Source organism: Pteropus alecto, unplaced genomic scaffold (genome assembly GCF_000325575.1).
Source record: "Pteropus alecto unplaced genomic scaffold, ASM32557v1 scaffold40, whole genome shotgun sequence".
In the NCBI taxonomy this organism is placed as follows: Eukaryota; Metazoa; Chordata; class Mammalia; order Chiroptera; family Pteropodidae; genus Pteropus; species Pteropus alecto.
In genome coordinates, this window is record NW_006431919.1 from 1,416,700 (window position 1) to 1,438,295 (window position 21,596).

General features: G+C 33.7%; 1 protein-coding gene across 7 annotated transcripts in view; it reads right to left on the reverse strand.

The window, feature by feature from the left end:
• Positions 1–21,596, reverse strand: part of CSNK1A1 (casein kinase 1 alpha 1) — a 41,631-nt gene that overhangs the window by 13,567 nt on the left and 6,468 nt on the right. For 4 of the 7 annotated variants that reach the window (XR_003044621.1, XR_001516389.2, XM_006906384.3 and 1 more), the window contains exons 3-7: positions 11,530–11,656; positions 8,191–8,289; positions 5,794–5,877; positions 1,887–2,026; positions 405–483 (exon numbers count right to left, since the gene is read on the reverse strand). Coding sequence is in view for 4 of the 7 variants with exons in the window: in XM_006906384.3 (XP_006906446.2) it covers positions 405–483; positions 1,887–2,026; positions 5,794–5,877; positions 8,191–8,289; positions 11,530–11,656 (529 nt within the window). In the remaining 3 variants the exon portion in view is untranslated. The remainder of the gene's footprint in view (positions 1–404; positions 484–1,886; positions 2,027–5,793; positions 5,878–8,190; positions 8,290–11,529; positions 11,657–21,596) is intronic. The other 3 variants (XR_001516390.2, XM_006906383.3, XM_006906382.3) reach the window with 1 other exon arrangement.

Consider the following 21,596-nt stretch of genomic DNA (forward strand, 5'->3'; position numbering starts at 1 on the left):
TTTATTGTACATAAAAGATAATAATAGAACTATTATTTCTGGATAAACCAGTTTTATTGTACATAAAAGTATATATTTTCAACATAATGGCAACACACCCAAATCTGAAAGCCTTCACCTAATTTCTTAGCCCATGTCAACTTCCATTCAGATAAAGCTACTGGTTACCATACCAATGGGTATCTGCTATTTCCCAAAAAATTGTTCTTCCTGCATGTCTGTGGGAGTCTATTAACTTAATTCTTACTGACATGATCATATTTCATTTTCCTAATACAAGGTAAAATAAAGTTAATTTACTTTTTAAAAACCTCACATTTGAAAGGGACCTTAAAGATTATCTCCAATACATATTTCTATTCTTAAAACAAAACCAAACAACTGGCAGAGCAAGTCTGATTTACCTTTAGTCCTTGCCATGGCAGGCTGGTTCTATTAAAATACATCAAAACATATCCTAATGATTCCATGTCATCTCGGCGACTAGAAAAGAAAATGTAAATTTGAGCTGAAATTATTATGAAAAATATGTGAAAGAAAGGCATGTACACAAGAAGGAATTTTCTCAAGCAAGGAGAGTGAGCAATTTTGTGTCTTGTGCAAGAAGGTACTTAGTTAAGGCAATAAAAAAGTTCATAATGGGTTACTTCTAAATAAAACTATCTCGCAGGATCCAAAATTGTAAAATATAACACAGCCATGCAACTTAATTTTTAAAGAGCAAAAAGGATTTAGCTAAATAACTTTCCAAATAAAGTTAAGGAAGATGGAAGAACCAAAGAATAGGATACTTGTAAATTTTATAGAAGCTCATTAAAAATAATTTTAGGGATGCTGAATTAAAAATTAACATTTTAAACCTAAGTAAACATCTGTATGGATGGACGGATGGGCACACACACACACACACACACACACACACATGCAGTTGACCCCTGAACCACACAGGTTTAAATTGTGAGAGTCCACTTACATGTAGATTTTTTTCAACTGACTGCAGTTCGACTGACCCAGAACAGTTCAAGCCAAAGTTGCTCAAGGGTCAATTCTGATGTCAGGGATCCGAATATGCAAAGGTGGGTTCCCCTAACCCCCAAGTGGCTCAAGGGTCAACTGTATATACATATATACACACACACACATATATTCAGATAGATACATATATTTAAAGACTGGTAATACTTTGACCTAGAAAAAAATGTGAAAATACAGTTAACCTAAGGTATTCAGATATTTATGTATATTTTCTAAGCTTAATATATCACGAGCTTCCTTAACCTGGAAACATATACTTTGTCATTTCTTTGTTTTTAAGGAGCAAAAAACGACTGATAAAAGATGAAGAGACTATGAAAAACTAGAACTCAAGAAATTAAACACAAAGATTATGACAATTTTTTCTTCAAACCAGATCCTGTTAATTCATGTAGATGTTGAAGAATAGAATAGGAGATGATCCACAAACCACCTTTTGGTTCATTAGGACTCAGATAACATTTTCCTTGTAAAAATAACCAACACATTCTTCTCCCAAACTCAACTTACACCACTAAAATATAAAAAGCCCAAGATCGGCATTAAGAAAATAAGTACTGTCTTCAGCTGCAAAAATAAATATCTTGGTAAAATTGCATTCATGATTCCCATTTTTCATCACGTAATTATTTTTCTCCCCAAAAGATAACCTTCAACCAAGAAAACAAAAAGGCTTCATTTAATTGGCTTCTCTGCAGTGGCTAACACTGCAGGTATAAGAATCAATAAGCACCCTTCAAATCCTAGCCAAGAGACATCTTTAGATATTGTAAGAAACTAACAAATATTTCAAACATCCACTAAAGGCTTTTGCTATGGATGTGATAAACACATTCAACTATCAAACTCACCTCTGTTCAATACCAAGATGTGCATTGATGCTAGCATATCGGGCAGTGCCAGTGAGATTTTTATCTTCTCTGTATGGTATGTGTTGCCTTGTCCTGTTGTCTCTGTACTTTTTGGCCAAACCAAAATCAATAAGGAATAACTTTAAAAGAAAATAAAGAGACATTAGGTTTCCAACTTTGTTCTATTAAACTACTTTAGTCATTAAATGGCATCTATTTTATTTGTTCAAATATATCAAAATGAAATATAAGTAAAACAAATAATGAATAAACTTAACACTCCAATAAGCTTTTACTAGTCCTCATCAATAAATCAAATTTAAAAAATACAGTTAAGTGAAGTGGTTGATTGTTTCAACTGGACAATTTCATAGGTCCAGTCCATTACACACCCAGAGCCTGTCTGTAGAAAGTAGTGGAGAAATATATATATGTTTGATAGCAGAGTTGACAAGTGTGCTGTGTGCCATAATGAAATCTGATATCCTGTTACTATTGGTAAATAAGACAACTCTCAAAGTTTGACAATGACAACAAAACCAAGATTTTTATTAAAAAATAAAAAAGCATTTTTCAACAAGTATGCTTTATATTCTAATGCTTCACACTGACATTTATGCATGTGACCAGGTTAAACTTACAGAAATTATAATGAGTTGATCTAAAATCTTAAAATAGTACTTAGTATCAAGGTGGCTCACAAGTAGCAGTATAAATATGCTAACTAAAAACAAAACTAGTACTTTAGAACAAAATGTTTAGTGCTGTCTCATATATATGGTAGAGAATAAGATACTCATAATGTTAATTCAGGTTTACTTCTACGATTAAAACTTTTAAAAGGAAAAAACAAAATTTTTAACCAAAAAAACTCCCAAAAAACAAAATACGTTCATATTTACCTTTACCTACCTTCTAAAGCAAAATAAACAATACTTAAAATTTAGCCTTTACCATAAATCACTTAAGATTATTAAGCAAAGCAAATCTCTGTGCCCTTACACTAACATAGCCCTATTGTTCTTTTTTCTAGTTATTTCTACATTTTATAGTTCTATCGAGTCTTTTCTGCCACAGCTTACAGTCTAATTGGTTGGGAAACCCAATCACTTAGTCTGTTAGGGCTCGTATCCATAAATAAATAAATAAGTAAGTAAATAAGTAAATAAATATAGATAGACAGATAAATAAATAAATGCAAACAAACAAAGCAAGTTACTGATTTAGCTGAAAAAGATCTGACCAAGTGTCTCTCTTAGGAGGATGACAAATACCTATTTCAGGCAAGCAACTGTCAACCTAGTCTTAGTTATACATTGGATGGGAAAGATACTGAGGTTTGAGCTTCTGTAACTATGTTAATAATGTGATACTTATTGCTTGGTCTACCACTATAAAAGAATGAAGATTAATTTTTTAGTAAAATGTAATTAGATCATAAAAGCTCTCTAATAAGATGAAACTCACTCCCTAAGCAACTGCATTATTATAGGAACATGAGAAAGTGTTAGAAAAGAAATAAAGCTCATACTGTTTCTCTCAGTATCAGCTTATATCAGCTCAGTACACAAATATTAAAATGAGCGAAACAAAATAAAAATTATGTTAAGCAAAACAAAAATTATGACTTTAAGTTCTTACATATTCATACTGAAAATCAAGGAAAAAATAAACACAAAACGACATCTAGCTGCAAGATATTTAAACAATACATCTAAGAATTATGTGGATTTTAAATAAAAAGTGATTAGGACATGAAATCTCTTCCTCCAAGGAATATTTTCGGGGATTGCTTCCTTCAGTACTTCAAAATGGAGGAGAAAAGAGGAACATCTCTGACATGATTATGTCTGATAGCTTCATTCATGTCTAAATCTACATTCAGTAGCTCCATTTGCAATTCAATAACCAAATACTTTCTCAAAACTAAGACTGCTTTATAAAAACTCAAGTGTTTACTATAGTTATTTCCTTCCACAAATCTGTAGGATGAAATCTAATTAAGAAAACAAAAAATGAACATGCTATCTTCTTAAAAGTCTCAACCTTTATATCAAAACAAAACACTACAAAGCAAATAAATCAATTTAAAATTTCTCTTCTTGTAAAAACTTAGGAAAAGGAACGTCATTGCCAAACAAAGGTATCTTGTTTTAGGAGCAAACAATTGAAAGAAAAACTACTTAAAATAAAAAAAAAATTCTTGGAATTACCTTCTGATTCCTATCAAGCTTCTTCAGTAACTTCTATGCTTTAAATTTTAAAATGAATGCAAACATATAATGGATGTATTTACATGAAACCACATGATACCAAGAATACAACCAAACAGGCGCAAACATGTAAAGGTAGAACCAAAGAAGTCATTAAGAATGTATCTGTATAGGTTTGCATATGCAAAAAGAGACCTAATATCTTTGATGGGTCAAGCTATTTTTCTGTGTATTTTAATTACATGTTCTAAGTAAAATTTGTGCCTATTTTAAAGAATACAGCCTATTCTTCGAAGGTATGTGGAAATGAGTTAATGTTGGATATACTAGGATAACCCATCCAGCAGAGGTGCATTTTCTTCATAAATTCTTATTGCCAACTTTAGCTTTAAATATCTGCAGCAATTTTTCTCCTAACCAGGGGGTCACATTCCCCTGCCCTTTCAAAGAATTCACAAGATCACTTTTCCTCACCACCCAATTAACCTGTATGTAGAGAATATATAAACAATTCAATATAATTTTATGAAAATTATTAAATTATGTTACAAAATGTGAGTTAAATATGTGAATGAATGGAATTCTTAATTACCTACCATCCTCCTTTCCCCAACCAAAATCTCGTCACCACTGTTGGTATTTCTTTGTGAATAAAATATATCTGAATTTCTGAAACCTTTGTAACAGCAGGAGAAGGTGATCTCTAAAATAATGCTGAGCAGTATGGACAAGGATTAAATGATTACTCAGATGAAGAAGGTGTTAAATAAAGAACTATAAAGTATGCTTGTATATCAAATACAACCTTTTTAATTACTCATGCCAATACTTCCTTCTCAGTGTACACTAAAATTAACTGATAAAGATTCATTTGTACTGGAGCTTCGAAATTTACATTCCTGAATTTTGTTTTTAAAAAAACTATTTTCCCTTGTTTGTCTGAAAATTCATAGCTAAAAAACCTATCCAACTTCTCTACACAAGAAAAAGAATGAAGATTTCCACCTACAGTTAAAATTATTGTGGTGTTTCTCTACGTTATACATTCATTTAATGTATTACTAACGGTAACTGTTTGATAAGTGCTTCAATTATGTTATTGTTATACTGTTAGAATGCCATGTCTTCTAGTACCAGAGCATGTAATGCTCTTTAAGCATTTTATGCCATTTGGTTAAAGTTGAGAGAATTCAGACTGAGGTAAATCAATTCTAGAAACACTAGGTCTGAAATGTGATCTACGCTTACCTGAGGTTCATTAAGAAAGGGGAAGAGTTGAGGCAGAACATATGCACCATATGGGCAACTGATACAACTGAATTTAGGTATCTTTTATGCAGTAAGTTCTGCAACTCCTAATACATTTTTAAAAACTAGTCTATCTCAAGTTTACCATTAGGTAAATTTCTAGACGAATGTCATTTTCTTGTACAGATGTCAGATTTTTAAACATAATCCTGTTTTCATTTAAGTTTTCTCTAAACTTTAGAAGTTTAAGCAAAAGCCACAAAGAAAGATCTTAATAATGTTATATGTTTGCCAAGTATGTCTGAATAATGCCAACGTAAAAGGTGCTTGAGCAAGATCTACATTCTCCAGAATTAAAACAAAACAAAAATAATCAAAGTAAAACAATAAAAAAAGAAAAGCACATGAATTTGGGATTGAGGTTGGAATAGGAGACAGTTTCAGACCTGGTTTAATCCTGAGAAAGATGGGTCCTGAGAAGTACTAACAGTCATGCTTCTTTTCCTCTTCCCCACTGGAGATTCTAAACACTAAACAGACAATAGAGGGTGGCAGTGCATCAAACAGTATTGCTTACATTGCAACAATGGCCGGCGCAGACAGGCAACACCGAGGCATTAGAGAAAGAACAGGGTAGCCAAATGCCATCCTTCTTCCACCAAGCACTGTAGCTTCTCAGTTTTCCAAATACGAATCACATACTCAAAAACATTTGAATTCTGGAAAATACTCAGGTTTTTAATGCCACTATAATGTGTCACTGCCTGAAACAGGGATAGCATTGGTGACATTTGGCTCTTTAATTTTTCAATAAAAAATGGGGAATTTGGATCTGCAATCTTTGGTACCATAATCTGCCCTTCCCCAAAAAAAGATTGCACAGGGGAAAAAAAAATCTTCAGTAAGGAAGAGGTAGAAGGCATTTAGTCACCTTAAAATTTATTTTCATAAGCATGCAGGGCTGATTATTACTGAAAGAGATGAGCAAATTCACAGAGATTGGAGTAGCCACTCCTAAATATCAAATTCAGAACAATTTTCAAAATAAGAAATTTGACTTTAAAAATCAACCTCAAAAGCCCCCCCAAAACTCTTTTTTTCCCCCGCAAATATAAAACTATCCAAACAAACTGACCAAAGAATCCAGTTTCATGTAACTGGCATTTTTCAAACTACAATACAGAAAACACTAAAAACCAACTACATAAACAAAACACTAATCTAAAATGTTCAAGAACAACATTTAGAATCTGAGTTAAGTAAAATGCTGGTGTTTGTGCCCTACGGGCTCTCTGAATCTGTGTAACAGCAAGCAGTTCCATGAATATTCTTTTTAGTATCCCTAAAGAGGACACAAAGATCATAAAAAGATTTCCATCACTGGGCAATTGGGATTCTAACACAACTATGTGATTAACAAGTTATTTTTAAAGGGTGGGGGGGGGGAGCAAAGAGGTATTATCTAGGCCATCATTTAATTTTAAGGCAAAAACTATGTACTGCAATGTCAACATGCAGAATATGCATCACATGAAGATAACGGATCTTTAGCAGGGGAAAAAATGGGAAGGAGACGGCTGGGAAATGGCCAAAAGATTAGAGTCAAACTGACAAAACTGCCCCCAAAACTAACATCAGTAATTTTTTTTTTTTCAATTAAATTACCAGGTTTTGCAATAACAATTAAGAACCTGGATGCTTCAAAAAGAGAAGCCACAAAATACTTTAAAAAAAAAAAAAGGATGCAATTTGGGAATGACAAGGTAAGTTATAAGTAGATTTAAACACCTTTATTTTTTAAATATTAAAGCTCAGCTTTCAACCAAAAAAATTAGTCTTCTACAACTGGGTCAGACCAACGTTAATGTCTCACACATTAACAAGTAACACCGGTTCTAATGGTAATAGCTCCAAGTTGGCATTCATACAGGCAAACAAAGGTAAACATTTATAGCTAGACTTAAAAACACCAAATATTTCCTAATGGTTTAATAAAACAAACAAATCTTCCTTCCAAAAACAAAAACAAAAAAAAACATAAAAAGTCCCCAAGTTGTCCTGAAGTTGAGAATTTCTATCAGATCATTAGATCATAATATGCTTAAGTGCATTGCCAATGCTGCCTGTCTGCCCGAGCTCAACAATGAATCAAAAAATAAAGCAATTCACTCAATAAAACTAATCATTGCAGAAAAAATTTCAACACAATTAGTTTCTAAGTGCAATCATGCGTCACTAACTAAAACCCAATCACCCCATAAAGTTCATTCACTGAGACCCCAGTGAACACTAGTTTTGTTGTATGAATGTCCATTTCACTTAATATTTTCCTTTGAAAGGCGGGGAGGAGGATGGAGAACCCACCCAACCTGGCACCCAAGTAAGAAACTGTCAACTACTTTTGAAGCAGGCTCAAAAGTTATCCTTTTGAATACACAAATCCAAGGACTGAAGAATTCTCATTATCAATCATGCTCAGTCAGCAAATGTTAACACCATGGTGACAGAGAGGTCAGTGGTTCCCACGCTGGCACAAGCACTTACAAATGAAAAATAGATAAAACTGTTGAATAGTTAAATAACATAGATGATTACATTTCATTATTAAGCCCTTGGGAATTTTATATTTCCATATAGAAAAGTAACCTTGGTTGGTTAAGTTGAAGAGAATTTATTTCAAGTTACTAAATTAATAGCCGATTATCCTTCTAGCACAATCTTTTAAAGCAATTATCAACAGCAAATTAAATTTACTATGACTTTTTAAAAGACTGAAAGTTTACCAAAGCAATTTTTGGGAGTTTTTACTCTTTGTTCTTTCATGCAAAGAACATTTTACTAACCTTATTACAGTGACGCCCAATACCCATTAGGAAGTTATCTGGTTTAATGTCTCTGTGTATAAAATTCTTTGTATGCACATATTCAATTCTACTGATCATCTGGGGAAAGAAAAAAAGGGGAGAGAACTGAGTTAAGCAATTCGAATTACGTGATAAAAGAAAGCAACACATTATTTCTCAATTATTTCAATATGTCAGGTATATTTTAACAACTTTTCAGTCCACAAATTCATATTAGTCAAAATTAAAAAGAGTGATCAGGCTCTCCATTTATGTCTAGATTGATAAATATCCAAGCAAGAACCTGCAGCATCCTTTGGCTTGTTCTTCCAATGATTATAAACAAGACAGCACCTAATTTGATAGAAAGAACTGGTGTTTGCAATTTTTAAATTGGAAAAGTAATAAATTTAGAATTGTTTTAGTTGTTACATAAAGTAAAAGCTAAATCATCACTTTTGACCACCAATCTTATGCCTTCTGAGGTTAAGCTATGTTAAAACAGTCTGTTATTACCCAGATCTACTTCCACACTCTTACACACTTACACATACTCCCTCCCTCTCCCTCTAACACACACATACTTGGGAAGAAGGGGTGTTGAGCAATTGACAGAACTATAAGTTGTTATTGTTTTAAACTGAAATAGAAGCACTCTATTCACTTTTTAACTACACATATCCCAAAGATTCCTGGAAGTTGGTAGCATACAAAATAAGCATATAACGTATAAATGGGGATGTATATATTCCTTTTTTTTACATATTTTTTGGATTCTGTGTTTTTTCTCGACACTTATATAATCACATTCAAAAAATGAATAGTAAACATGTCATTCTAACAAGTTTTTCTTGGATACTCTGCCCTGTCAAATGGTATAGGTCTTAGCATTCTTTTTAATGGCTACAAGTATTCCATGGTATAGATGTTAAGTTTTCCCCAATCCTCCCCAACCTATAATATTCTCACTGTTTCTAATATTTCCCCACTGTAAGCAATGCTATTAATAAACTTAAATATATCCTACCTACCAGTACTTTTATTCTGCTATAAATCCCATATAATTATAGTTGCTGGGTTGAAGGGTATGTATATTTTCCATTCTGACAGGTGCCCATCAGACTGCTTTTCAAAACAGGCTATAACTCATTTTTCCAGCAGTAGTATTTGAGAGCATTCTTTTTCCCACTACCAAAGTTATTTTAGTTCTTTCTAAATTTTGCCAATTTGACAGGTGATGACCTTATCTTATGTCCCTAACACTTCATTTGGAAATCTGCTCATTTGGATTTACTATTCTATGAACTGTCAGTGTATACTTTTTATCCATTATTCTTTTGGCCTTTTCCTTGTCAATTTTTCCAAATTCTGTGTATACGAGACAATTTTTTTTATCTATCATTCATAATGTAGATTTACATTAAAAAAAAAAACTTATCCACTATTTATGGCATCTCTTCCAAAATAGTTTCAATCTTCGAATTATCAAGATACTGAGAAGCTGTACTTGAAAATGTTTTCCACATCCAAAGACTGCCAAGATTACCTTTCTACCCATATGCTCTTGCTCTTGTCAGAAGCATGTGTCAGGATTCTATTTTTTATTTGTCCCCATTCTCCCCAGAGCTTTTATTACCATGGATATACAGATTCTAAATCTTATTCCTTTTACCTTTATGTTTTTTGAAGCCAAATCTGTAATCTCTGGCTTTAACTGATACTCCAAAGAAGTAGATTGTATACAATGTTCAAATACCACGTTTAGGTACAGCAACTACTTGTACATTAAAGAAAGTAAAACAAAACATTTGGCTCCTTTAATATATATATTTATCCCAGCGAAGTAATACCCATCATTAAATGTGACTATTAACTCACTGGGAAAATCTTGAGCAAAAGATGATAATGGCACAAACTATAGACTACTTCCAGTGTTGCCTATTGTCTACAGAAAAAGACTTAGCTGTTACCTCCTAAACAAATGTTTTCCTGGAACCTTGAATTACATTCTTCCTCTCATACGACCAATGTACCCAATGTAGATATCTATCACAGAACCTTGGGACATTGTATTTTCACATTTTTCTCTACTAAATTCCACGCTCCCAGAGGGGGAAGGGTCAAGTTCTTATTCTCTGCACCCCCCAGTTGTAACTAATTACAGTACCAAGTCCTAAATAAATGTTCACTGTCTGAATGTCTGTGTGTTACTGAGACTACAGAACTTTTATTAGGGTTCATTCACAGGTTACTTAAAACATATGTAAAGGTTTTTAACTTTTTAATGTTTGAGTCTATAAGGTTCCAACACTGTAATTTGCTAATATTTGCTTGAGCCACTCAGAGTTTTTATGTTAAGGTTAGGGAGTATCAGGTCCTGATTATAAAAATCTAATCCTTTGAGTAATACACCCTAAAATTCTACCTCAAATGCCAGTTCTGTTTATCACCTCGTTTTACTTTTTATGATATCCAAATTTTTTAAATGTTATTCCCTTCCACAACATTTTTATGAACACACTGAGTTTAAGTATTTCTAACACTTTCTTGCCTTTAAAAGCATCTCGATCAAAATTCAAAATGATAAATTCTTTAACATTTACCTATTATCTGTATTGTATTATCTATAGGCTTATTATTCCTGACCCCATTCTCCCATCTTAAAATTCTTTAAAATTAATTTTCTTTCTCATTTTCTTAAGATCAAAAACTCAAAGCTCTGGCTTTATAACAATTTTATCTAACCTCCAGGCAATGCATGACTCAAATTCATTGACATCTCCAAAATTTCCCCAGTTTTGCTTAAATACTACCAATAATGGAGAATCCATTACTTCAAAAACATTTACTTGTTCAAAAATTATTCCTTCAATTATTTTAGTACTCTATTTTCCTCAAAAAAAAAAAAAAAAGTACAGCTTTCATAAGAGTTCCACATATAATACATAGCATTCAACTTGCTTTATTTAATCAAAATTTCAATATGGATATGTTTATCTATACTTATATATACTTTGAGCCCCTTCTTTAAACCAAACCTTGAAAAGAAACGGCTATATTCAATACTAAACACACTCTATCTGATGGAGCAGCTTGAAAACTACTACTATTCTACAGGTGAGTGATAAACTAATATAATCTGTTTCTGTCCTATGCCCATAGGAAAACATCTACAAGTCATGAGATTAGTAACACTTCAATGAGCACACCCTATTTTATCTTTTTTTTGCTGATCCTAAGGTTAAACAGTAATGCACAGGTTCACAAACATCTACCTTATGTTAAATAAAGTTGAATGGTAGTATTCTCAGTTTTAATTCTAATCAAAATTTCACATACCTGGTCAGCTAACATAAGTACAGTTTTCATTGTGAACCTTCTCGAACAGAAATTGAAGAGGTCTTCAAGGCTGGGTCCAAGAAGATCCATGACTAGCACATTGTAGTCTTTTTCCTGACCATACCACCTAGCAAAACAGAAGGGAGAAAGGAAAAGGGAGGGCATTATGAAAAGCTGATTATCACTTAATATCACCGAATTTTAAAAATTCTTAAACCTTAAGTTTTCTCTCTCTGGTTCAGATGATGAACCCACTTGACTGACTACATTGCCTAATACGAAATATGGATAAGGATACCTTTTTCCTGTCAAGTGATCCCACTGTCCTTTTAAGATAGGACTTGCTGTTAGCCTTAACACTCCTCTTACCCGGGCAGCTGAAGTCTATACCCTTCTGCCACCTATTCTTGTGACTCTGAGCAAGTTCCCTGATCGCACCTGGTCTTACTTCCTAACTGAAGAAATGAAGAAGACTGTATATCAGCCATTCCAAAACATTTCAGAAAGTAAAGATCCCTTTTATTATTACATGTCTTGTCTCCTGTCCCATTCCCCACCAAGTTGTATTTAATCAATAGTTACTTGTTTTTTTTACAGTACATTTTTGCTTAGTTTCAGATTAAATAACCAGTATTACCACAAAAATCACATTTGCTTTTGACAGGAATCGTGTTTTCATATCCCATGCTATATTACTGTGGATAAATTATACACTCTGTCACCAATAACTCAAAGAATATCTACTGTTAATTTCAGAGAACCCAATGACTGAGAATCATTACAGTAAGTGATTTCAAGTTTCTATGTGCCTATAACTCTGGTAAGAGTACTTCGCTAAAAATAAATACTACCATTTTTATTTCAAATTTATCTAGATACAAATTCTTCTTGAAAAAACACGAGTATTTAAAACATTTTTAAAAATCAACAAAAAAGCAACTTATTTTAAAGCTATACTGTAATTTCTTTAATAAAAGAACTGATAACAAGATTTATCATTATTTGAAAGTTTGTTTTTTAAATGCCTAAAAGGAGAAAAGAGGCTTAAAAACATCTGTCAAAAGTATTAACAAGTATCAGTCTAGTGGGGAACTTAGTGGTATTTCTTTTTTAAAAAATTTGCTCTAATGTATTTTGTTGATACATGTCAATTACTTAAGAGAAAATCAAGACTAAAACTAGAATATGGTTATTTAATATTTTAATAATTCTATTTTCTAGAAAACGCTAAGTTAACTAATACATAGGTATAATCTCATATCCTGGTACAATGAATATGTTCCTTAAAAATTTGTGTTGAGAGTAAAAGATCAGAATAGGCTTTAAAAGTTCATGTTCCTGTCTATATTTCTGCTTCTACTGCTCTTGAAAACTACTCTGCAAACATATACATGAATAACTGCCATCAAACACACAAAAAGAAATTCATATCACATGCTCTTTGCAGAAAAAAATGTACCCTGATTGGAAGAGTTTCTGCTTAACCTTCTAGAGCCCATTAGCCTAGAGAATTATAGATGTGCCAATGGCAGAGTTGGTCTGTCTTTATTGTACCTAAAACTGTGTACAATAAGTCCTCACTTAACATTTTCAACAGGTTTGGTGACTTTAAGTGAATTAAGCAAAACAACATATAACAAAATAAATTTTACCATAGGCTAATTGATATAAACAAGAGTTAAGTTCCTAAGGCACCTTATCAACGTTATAATAAAACAATGCTGAATAAAATGTTATTCAAGGGCCTGTTGTACAGGATGCTAAATTTTTCCCTCTTCTATCTTTTGTTTTCCATACAGGAATTCAACAATCTTCACATTTTTTCATTTATTTGAAAGAAAATCTCACAGTGGTGAAATGGGAAAAGATGGATACAACATAAATAATAATATTAAAAGGTACATGATGAACAAAGTGAATTGGTTATGTTTTTCTTTTCTTTTTCCTATTTTCCTTTCCTTTTTTTCTCTTCCATTACTTAACTGTGGAGGCAAATCCCTGCCGGGAACTGCCAGGAACTTCGAAATCAGTCCTTGCCATTATAAATTTACTAAGAGTCATAGCATATTTTTAATATAAAACTAATTATCTAGGTTTTGAAGAAATGATTGTATAAAAGAACACCAAATACAGAAAGGTTAAGGCAGTGAGTGGAAAGGCACGAAAAGCCAAAGGCAAAAGAGAAAGCATAAATCAACTTTCATAAGACAACATCTTATCTCCACAGCAGATGTGCACCAATGGCTCACTAACAAAACTACAATAAATAAGCAAATTTTATAATCATCCACCTAAGCCCAAATACAAAACTGAAATGTAAAAGGCAAAAATTCATACTTCATATCTTTATGCAATTACACATGATTGAAAATTAAAGCATTTTTTGAGAAATCATCTGCAAAGTAAGCCTAATTTAACAGAACACACTCCCATAACAATTAGAAACCAGAGAGAATTAGATGAATTTGAAAACAAATAAAAATCAAGTTTTATTGGGCATTTTTCTCCATACTTGCTTAATTGCATTAGACATATCCACTGTTTTCAATATCGAGTCCATAAAAATAGCTAAAATATAAATGTTGCAAAGGCATTTTTCTCCATGGAGCAACTATGCATTTCTAAAATAATTAGAAATGGTATAGTACTATAACTTTTTAAACCAAAGTGACAGGTGTTTCTAACTTTCATACTTCCTTTTGGTCTCAAGGAATAATATATAGCTTTTTTTCCTATAAAGCTATCACCTCATATCCTCCCCATCTGTGCTTTCCACCTGTCTAACTCATCCAGACATTAACACACACAGATTAGGAGCCAGGAACAGTCTTTTGCTTATTTAAATTCTACTTTTTCAGTTTCTACCTTGATCTCCATGTTTCCCACTTCTATTCTGAGTTTTCAACTCTCTATTTTCAATGGCAATGTCCTAATACCCAGATGCCAAAGATATTTCCCTTAAGTAGCCTATCCCACATTATTAGTGGATTTTTTTAAGTCTTTACAGAACCTAGGTAACTGGATTCTGAGATCATTTAAGTTTACAGACAATCTGAAACATACCAACACCGAAATCCCATTCCTATTCTCCACTTTCTAGATGCTTTCAGCCTAGAAGCTCAGGTCTTATTTTTAGACATTTTTTATGTGCTGCTACTAAGTTACACTGTGATAAAGTGATGTGCATGATGTAGGTACTCGAACACCTGAGTTAAAAAAAAAAAAAAACAACTCTGATTTGGGCCATATTTTTCCTAATAGTTTTGAGACATGCAGAAGAATCAAGTAATTTAATGTGCAAAAGTAAAAAAAAAAAAAGTAACAGAAGTCTCATTTTCTACTTCTTTGCTTCAAATCAATGCCTTTAGACTTTGGGTGTTACATGACCAATCAAGGAAGTAGGCTGAAGAATGAGTTCACAATTTATAAAATCGTCATTACTTAGAGCATACAAAAAAAAAAAAAAAAAAGGCACCTTAAGGTCTGAAGATGCTAAGAGAAGGAGGCAAGGTCCATCTCTGTTCTCATCCTCTTTCCCCTAAACCCATATCCAAACTAAATCTAGTTAAAAAATTAAGACACATAAAAAGTACAAAGATAACACATTCACAAGTCACTGGGGCTAACAAAAATGTTAACAGAATTCAGAAAACCAAAAGATCATGGGAACTAAATCTGTCCAAAGAACTCTTATGAAAATAACCTGTTACGGGTAAGATCCTGAAGGAGACACAGTATTTTGAAAGCGAAGGTAGAAAAGAACGTGCCAGGCAGGGGCAAGAACAGACCTATAGAAAGAGAGGAAGAGTCAAGGTGGCTGACAGTTTCGGGTTATATTATAGACTTGAATGCCAGGCCATAGAGCTTTAAGTTCCATAAATAATTGGGGGGGAATTATCAGTCAAGTGTGGCTGGAATATAATTAACTCAATATTTTAGGGTTGGCCTTGGCATTAGTATGCAGTATGGAAATCAGGAATAGGGGAAGGAATGAATGACATGGGGACCAATTAAAAGTGTTATATTACAGGTGGAGATTTAAAGCTAGAGGTTTCTTTTCTCTGAAAAATCTCTTTATAAAAATAGAAATATCTCAGAAATGACTAAACTATTTTAAGTATTACTATGAGACCTAAGGACTTCTAAGAACTATAAATCGGTATAATTATCATAGGTATGCAGTTCAGATTAAAGCACCCAAATATGTTCCATTCCTATGACTAGGACAATAATAATAGAAAAACGTTATCTGTTTAATGTAGGTCCTCCAGTTCAGAGGACTGACTTAACAGGTGTGATGGCTAATTTTATGTGTCAACCTGACTGGGCTAAGGGATGCTGGGTAGTCCTGTAAACCAGTAAACCATTATTTTGGGGTGTGTCTGTGAAGGTGTCTCTGGAGATCAGCATTTGAATCAAAAAGATTAGCATTTGAATGTCTAAGATCACCTTTTTCAAGGTGGAAAGCCCGAATAGAATAAAAAGGAAATAAAACTTCTCACTGTCCATGTTCCTGGTTTCCCTAGACCACAGATCAAAGGCCTTCTTAGCCTCCATAACTGTGTGAACCAGTCCTTCATAACAGATGTCTTTCAGTATAACCATATATGATCCATTTGTTTCTCCAGAGAATCCTTAATAGCAATAGCCACTGTATCTGTCTTGTTCACAACTCTATATTGCCAGCATGCAGCACAATGCCTTACATGCAGAAACTGCTCAGTTAACATTTGCTGAATTAAAGATGAAAAACATAAAAGGCTAAGGAGTGCTTGATTTGACAGATAAGAAAAACAAAATAAGGAATGCAAAAACACTCCCTAAACTGAAAGTTTAAAGTCATTGGCAAGCAGCTACTCTACTCACCTTTGATTCAAATACACAAAGTAATTTTAAAAGTAGTAGTTTTAATAGGCAAGTATCTTTTCCTATGCCATTTATCTTCCCATCTGTAGGTTATTAATGTCAGTCTTCACTGAATTAAAAAGTATAAGTAAGCACTCAATCAGCGCTATAATATACCTATTTTCATAACATCTACATTTTCAAGAATCTCTCAAACTTAGACTCTTGCCAAGATATCATCATCTAATCTTTATGTTCATTTTTATGAAGGAAGAAAAAGGACCTAGTCTAGTACAATCTTGCTAAACTATTAGAACTAGCTCAAATTACCCCCTTAGGTTGCTACTGCTAACAGTTACTTTAGCCACCCTGCTCTCTTTTGTCTATATTCCTTTTAATGTTCCTAGCATTAATATGTGTGCCATTCTTAACAGTATAATTTTGCCATTCATAATAGATATATTCTTAAAATTATGGCTACCCTTCTTTTCATCCTTAAACAGTGCCCAAAAGATCATGAGCCAAAGAAATTATGCACACGCAATTTTTGTTTCTTTTCCCAATACCACTTTGTTCCTTACTGTAATCATACCATGTTGCTCCCCTCCCCCCCACCCTTTTGGTTTGTTTTGGGTAGTGTTTGTATGGATGTGAATTGGGATACCAATTTATTTATAGCAATTAAAGGTCTCCCTCCCCTCCTAAATTACTAGGTTCCCACAGTAAGGCACCCTCACCCACAACATAACCCATCTATTCTCAATTTAAGTTCTTGAGTCTCGGATGTCACCAATCCTTCTGGTATACTGCATTCATTTGCTGATTACTTCTAAAAGCGGCAGGCATCTATGAATTTGCATCTTAGACATTCTGATCTCTAACCTAAACTATCAGTACTTATTTAAGTTCCATCTTATTAATGGCATTCATCATGAAAACAGTACCAATGACTTAGATTACATTATGATACATGGTAACTCTTCAGCCCTTCTGAAAGAGAACTAGACACCTGACTAAATGTGGGCTACCTCCTGGTTTTCTATTAATTCTTGGTAAACGAGATTGCTGTGTAACTCTTATTTTCCTTAAGCTTCCCTTCCCTGCCCATATTTGTTCCTTAGATTTGTGGCCTTTTTCACTTTGAATACAAAGAACCTAGAGTTTAATGATCTAAACTTGATTTCTCTTGCCATAAAAAATTTGAGCATCAACCTATTTCCTTCTCTCACAATTGCACATTTAAAATACAATTTAGATTTCAAAATGTCAGTAACACATAATTATTATCCATAATCCTTTATTTGAATTTATAATTTGCAGCAATACCTTTGAAATCATTTGGGACCCAGAGCATTTTCACATAGAAAGACACTCAATACTGCTATTTGGCTACTGCAAGCAACTAGAAAATCAGGTTAATAAACAGACGCTGTAGAATACAAGCAACTAAAACTGTAAGTACAAATACAGGTTAAACTGATTTCTCCACAGTGACAACTGATTTAGACAAGAACTATGAAAAAAAAAAGAGCCAGTTTTAGCTGTAGTTACATCGATCAGAGTAATAATTCTGACAACATGATAAATTTCAAGAAATTTTAGATGTTAACTCAATCTCTTTTACTTCACCAAACCTTTCCCAGAACTGCTCAACCTTTTTAACTGGCTGATTTTCTCACCTTTATAACCTCACATCCCTGCAGAAGGCATTAACAAGCATGGAACTAATTTAAAATTGAACTAGAAGGGAAAGAAAATATCGAAAATCCAACTAAGAGACCAATTCTGCATCAAATATATTTAGCCACATGACCAAGAAACTTGTATCATGGGAGTGGGGGTTGGGGTAACTCATTCTACACTACAAGTTCTAAATCTTTTTGGTGCCATGTACTCCCCCTTCCCCCATCTTTGGTAGTCTCATGAAGCCTACATATCCCTTTTCCGAAAGTTTTAAATGTATAAAATATATAGCATTATAAAGGAAACCAATTATATGGAAATTCAGCTACCATAAAATACTTTAAAAGATTACTTTTGATGTAGTAATACACATGCAGTTTATCAATGCATTAAAAAATAAGATATAGCAGCAGGTTTAATTAGTACTATAATTCTGAAATAGTGATGAGTGTAAATAGCATTCTGAGATACCGGCAACAACGATAATGTCATATGAAAATACCTATGATTTCTACTGGTTCCAAAGCCAGAGGTACTGCTTTAGGGGTTTCTTGCAAACATTTGTAATAGAAACAATAGATTCAGTTAGAGGTTAGGATCATGAAAATGCAGGTGTAATATTTTTCTTACCTAAATTAACTGATCTCTTTCTTAGAAGGTGGGAGTGGCAGTTATCTCTGAACCATGCTGCTCTAAACCAATTTTTAAGGTAAACAGACTGCAGAATAAGATCTAAAACTTGGGCATCATGTGTTTTACACAGAATAACACTGTCGACTAGGATGATTCATTTTTCTTCTTCATCCTAACCCTCCTAATTATTACTACTAATCTTTTGCTCAAAATATCATCCCTAGATCCTAGAAAAATGCTGTAACATTCTCACATTTCTCAGTCTCCTTGTTCCTTGCCCTTTGCCTTCAAAGATAAATGTTCCTTAACTTGAAGTTATAAAAACACAAAACAGTGCTTTGATACGTATCACTACTCACACTATTAAAGCTACTATTCATTTACCCATTCAATATTTATGGTGGCTAACAAGACAAAACCAAGTAATTCCTGCTCTCAAAGCTTACAGCAGTGCATAGGCAAATAAATAACATCATGTGATGGAGAGACCGGTGTTGAGAGAGTACAAATTATGGGGACCCAGTCCGTCTTTTCAAGGAGCAGTTCCCAACCTTTTTGGCACCAGGGATTGGTGTTTCTGAGAATCTAAAGCCTGATGATCTGAGGTGGAGCTGAGGCTGCGATGCTAGCACTGGGGAGCGGCTGCAAATACAGATGAAGCTTCCCTCAGTTGCCTGCTGCTCACCTCCTGCTATGCTGCCCAGTTCCTAACAGGCCTCGGACCAGTACCAGTCTGCGGCCAGGCGGTTGGGTGCCCCTGTTTTAAAGGGAGGCATTAGGGAAAGCTTCTCTGACAAAGAATGGTTGACTCTTGAAGCATAAATGTAAGATGGCCAGGTGAGGGGTTGGGTGAGGGTTAGGAATGCATTCATAGAAAACTGAAAGTGGCCAGCATGTCTGATACATAAGAGATAAGACCGCCTTATTTTCTAATCAATTAACTTGTTAAAAACCATAATAAGGAGCCAGCATGTCTGATACATAAGAGATAAGACCGCCTTATTTTCTTATCAAGTAACTCGTTAAAAACCATAATAAGTTTGTATATGCCATCTTACTCTCATTTTTTCACTGGTTCCCAGTAAAATGATTATCATGTTCATCATATTGCCCAAAATTACATTTCAAAGATCGCAAATGATCTGATTTTTGCCAGTCCTTGTTATTGCTCTCTAACATTGGTAGTAATGGTATTGGAAGACACCGTGTGGAGAACTAGAAGCTTAGGGGGATACAGTATTAAAATATACTTTTCCACTGACAATATCTACCGTTTTTACAATACCAACTATAAAATCTTGATCAAACCTTTTCTAACAGGCAAATATACAAATAGAAAGATTAAAGATGGTATAGGGCTGGCAGGATATGGAGAATGACTGTTAATGGGTTCGAGATTCCTTTTGGGGATGATGTAAATATTCTAAAATCAGATTATGGTGATGGTTGCACAACTCTGCACATATATGAAAAACCAATAAATTATACTTTAAATGGGGGAAGCTTTACATTTGTAAATTACGTCATATAGCTTTTAAAAAATCTTGTTCCAAAATCTGTTCCTCCAGTCTCTGATTCAACTTACTAAGCACCCATTGTGTGTTAGATATTGCAGATTAAGTGCTACAGGCATCTTAAGGTCTAGGAAGAAGAGATAGATGACAAGTGCAATATAAAAGCAACAATAAATACAAAATACAGAAGGAGCAATTTATTCAGAGATGATAAAAGGGAAAATTTTCTAGAAAAGTTAGCAACTGAGCTAAATTTTAAAAGACACTTGGATTGTTAGCTTCCTAAGTACCAGTTCCAGTAGCAACTCTGTGCTTTCATGATGCCATTTCTCTGCTATGAAAACCAATGCCCTTCCTCCATCATCTACCAAAAAAGGGAAAACTCTCACATATATGAGGAACTCCAAAAGCTGGCCTCTGCCAAATTATTCTTTAATTTTATATATTTATTCCCTCACCAGACCACTCAGACCATACCACTGGGCCAACAGTTATTTATGCAAGTTATTTAAGCATCAATATACTCAACTCCATTCTCGTCAAACACCTAAATCTCATTTCTTATATATCTTTAGGCTGTACATTACCTCTTTCTAAAAATTGACTTCTTTTAACTTCAACAGCCCATTATCTCAACTCTCCTCTTGCTTGATTAACTTTGAATTTCCACCAAGGGGTTCAGTCCTCACTTCTTAATTTACGTTCCCTACCATCCCTTCTAAGCTCATCTTGCTCAGATCTAACCCCACTCCTAATTACCTGGCTTAAGTTTAGTTCTGTATTTTCTGCTACCTTAACTATATAAGCTAACCTTGGGATACTGTCACTTTAAACTCACCATATCCTTTCTGTAAAAGCTACCTTAAGAAAAGAATAGTCTGTGAGGAAGACCAAAGTTTTGCCACCCTGAAATATGCCTTTTGGGATATTGATTTTAAGCTGGTTATTAAGAAACAAGAGACTGAGAAAGAACCTTTCACAACCAACCCCCAACCCCCTTAGCTACCTAAAGAAATAGAAAACCTTGCTTAAAGGAAGAGAACATCACCTTAGCATCATAATATATACTAAATGTGGCAGAATGAGAGAAATCTAGCAAACCCTGTTTGAACTTTCTTCTCTGTCCTACCGTTTCTGGGCAGTCCAGTAAGAATCTGTTTACCACATTTGCTCTTTCTCATCTACCTGCAAATTGCCTGATTTCCCTTTGAAATTCTAGGCCCCTGCCCCCTTTTCTCCTCTGTCCAAAATGGCAGGTTATGTTCAGGTCTCATGTTTATGACACCCCTGCACATACATCCTTAATAAACTTTGGACGTTTTCTCCTGTTAATCTAATTATTACCCAAAGAACATAGAGGGTAGAGGAAAAGTTATTTTTTTTTGATTCCTA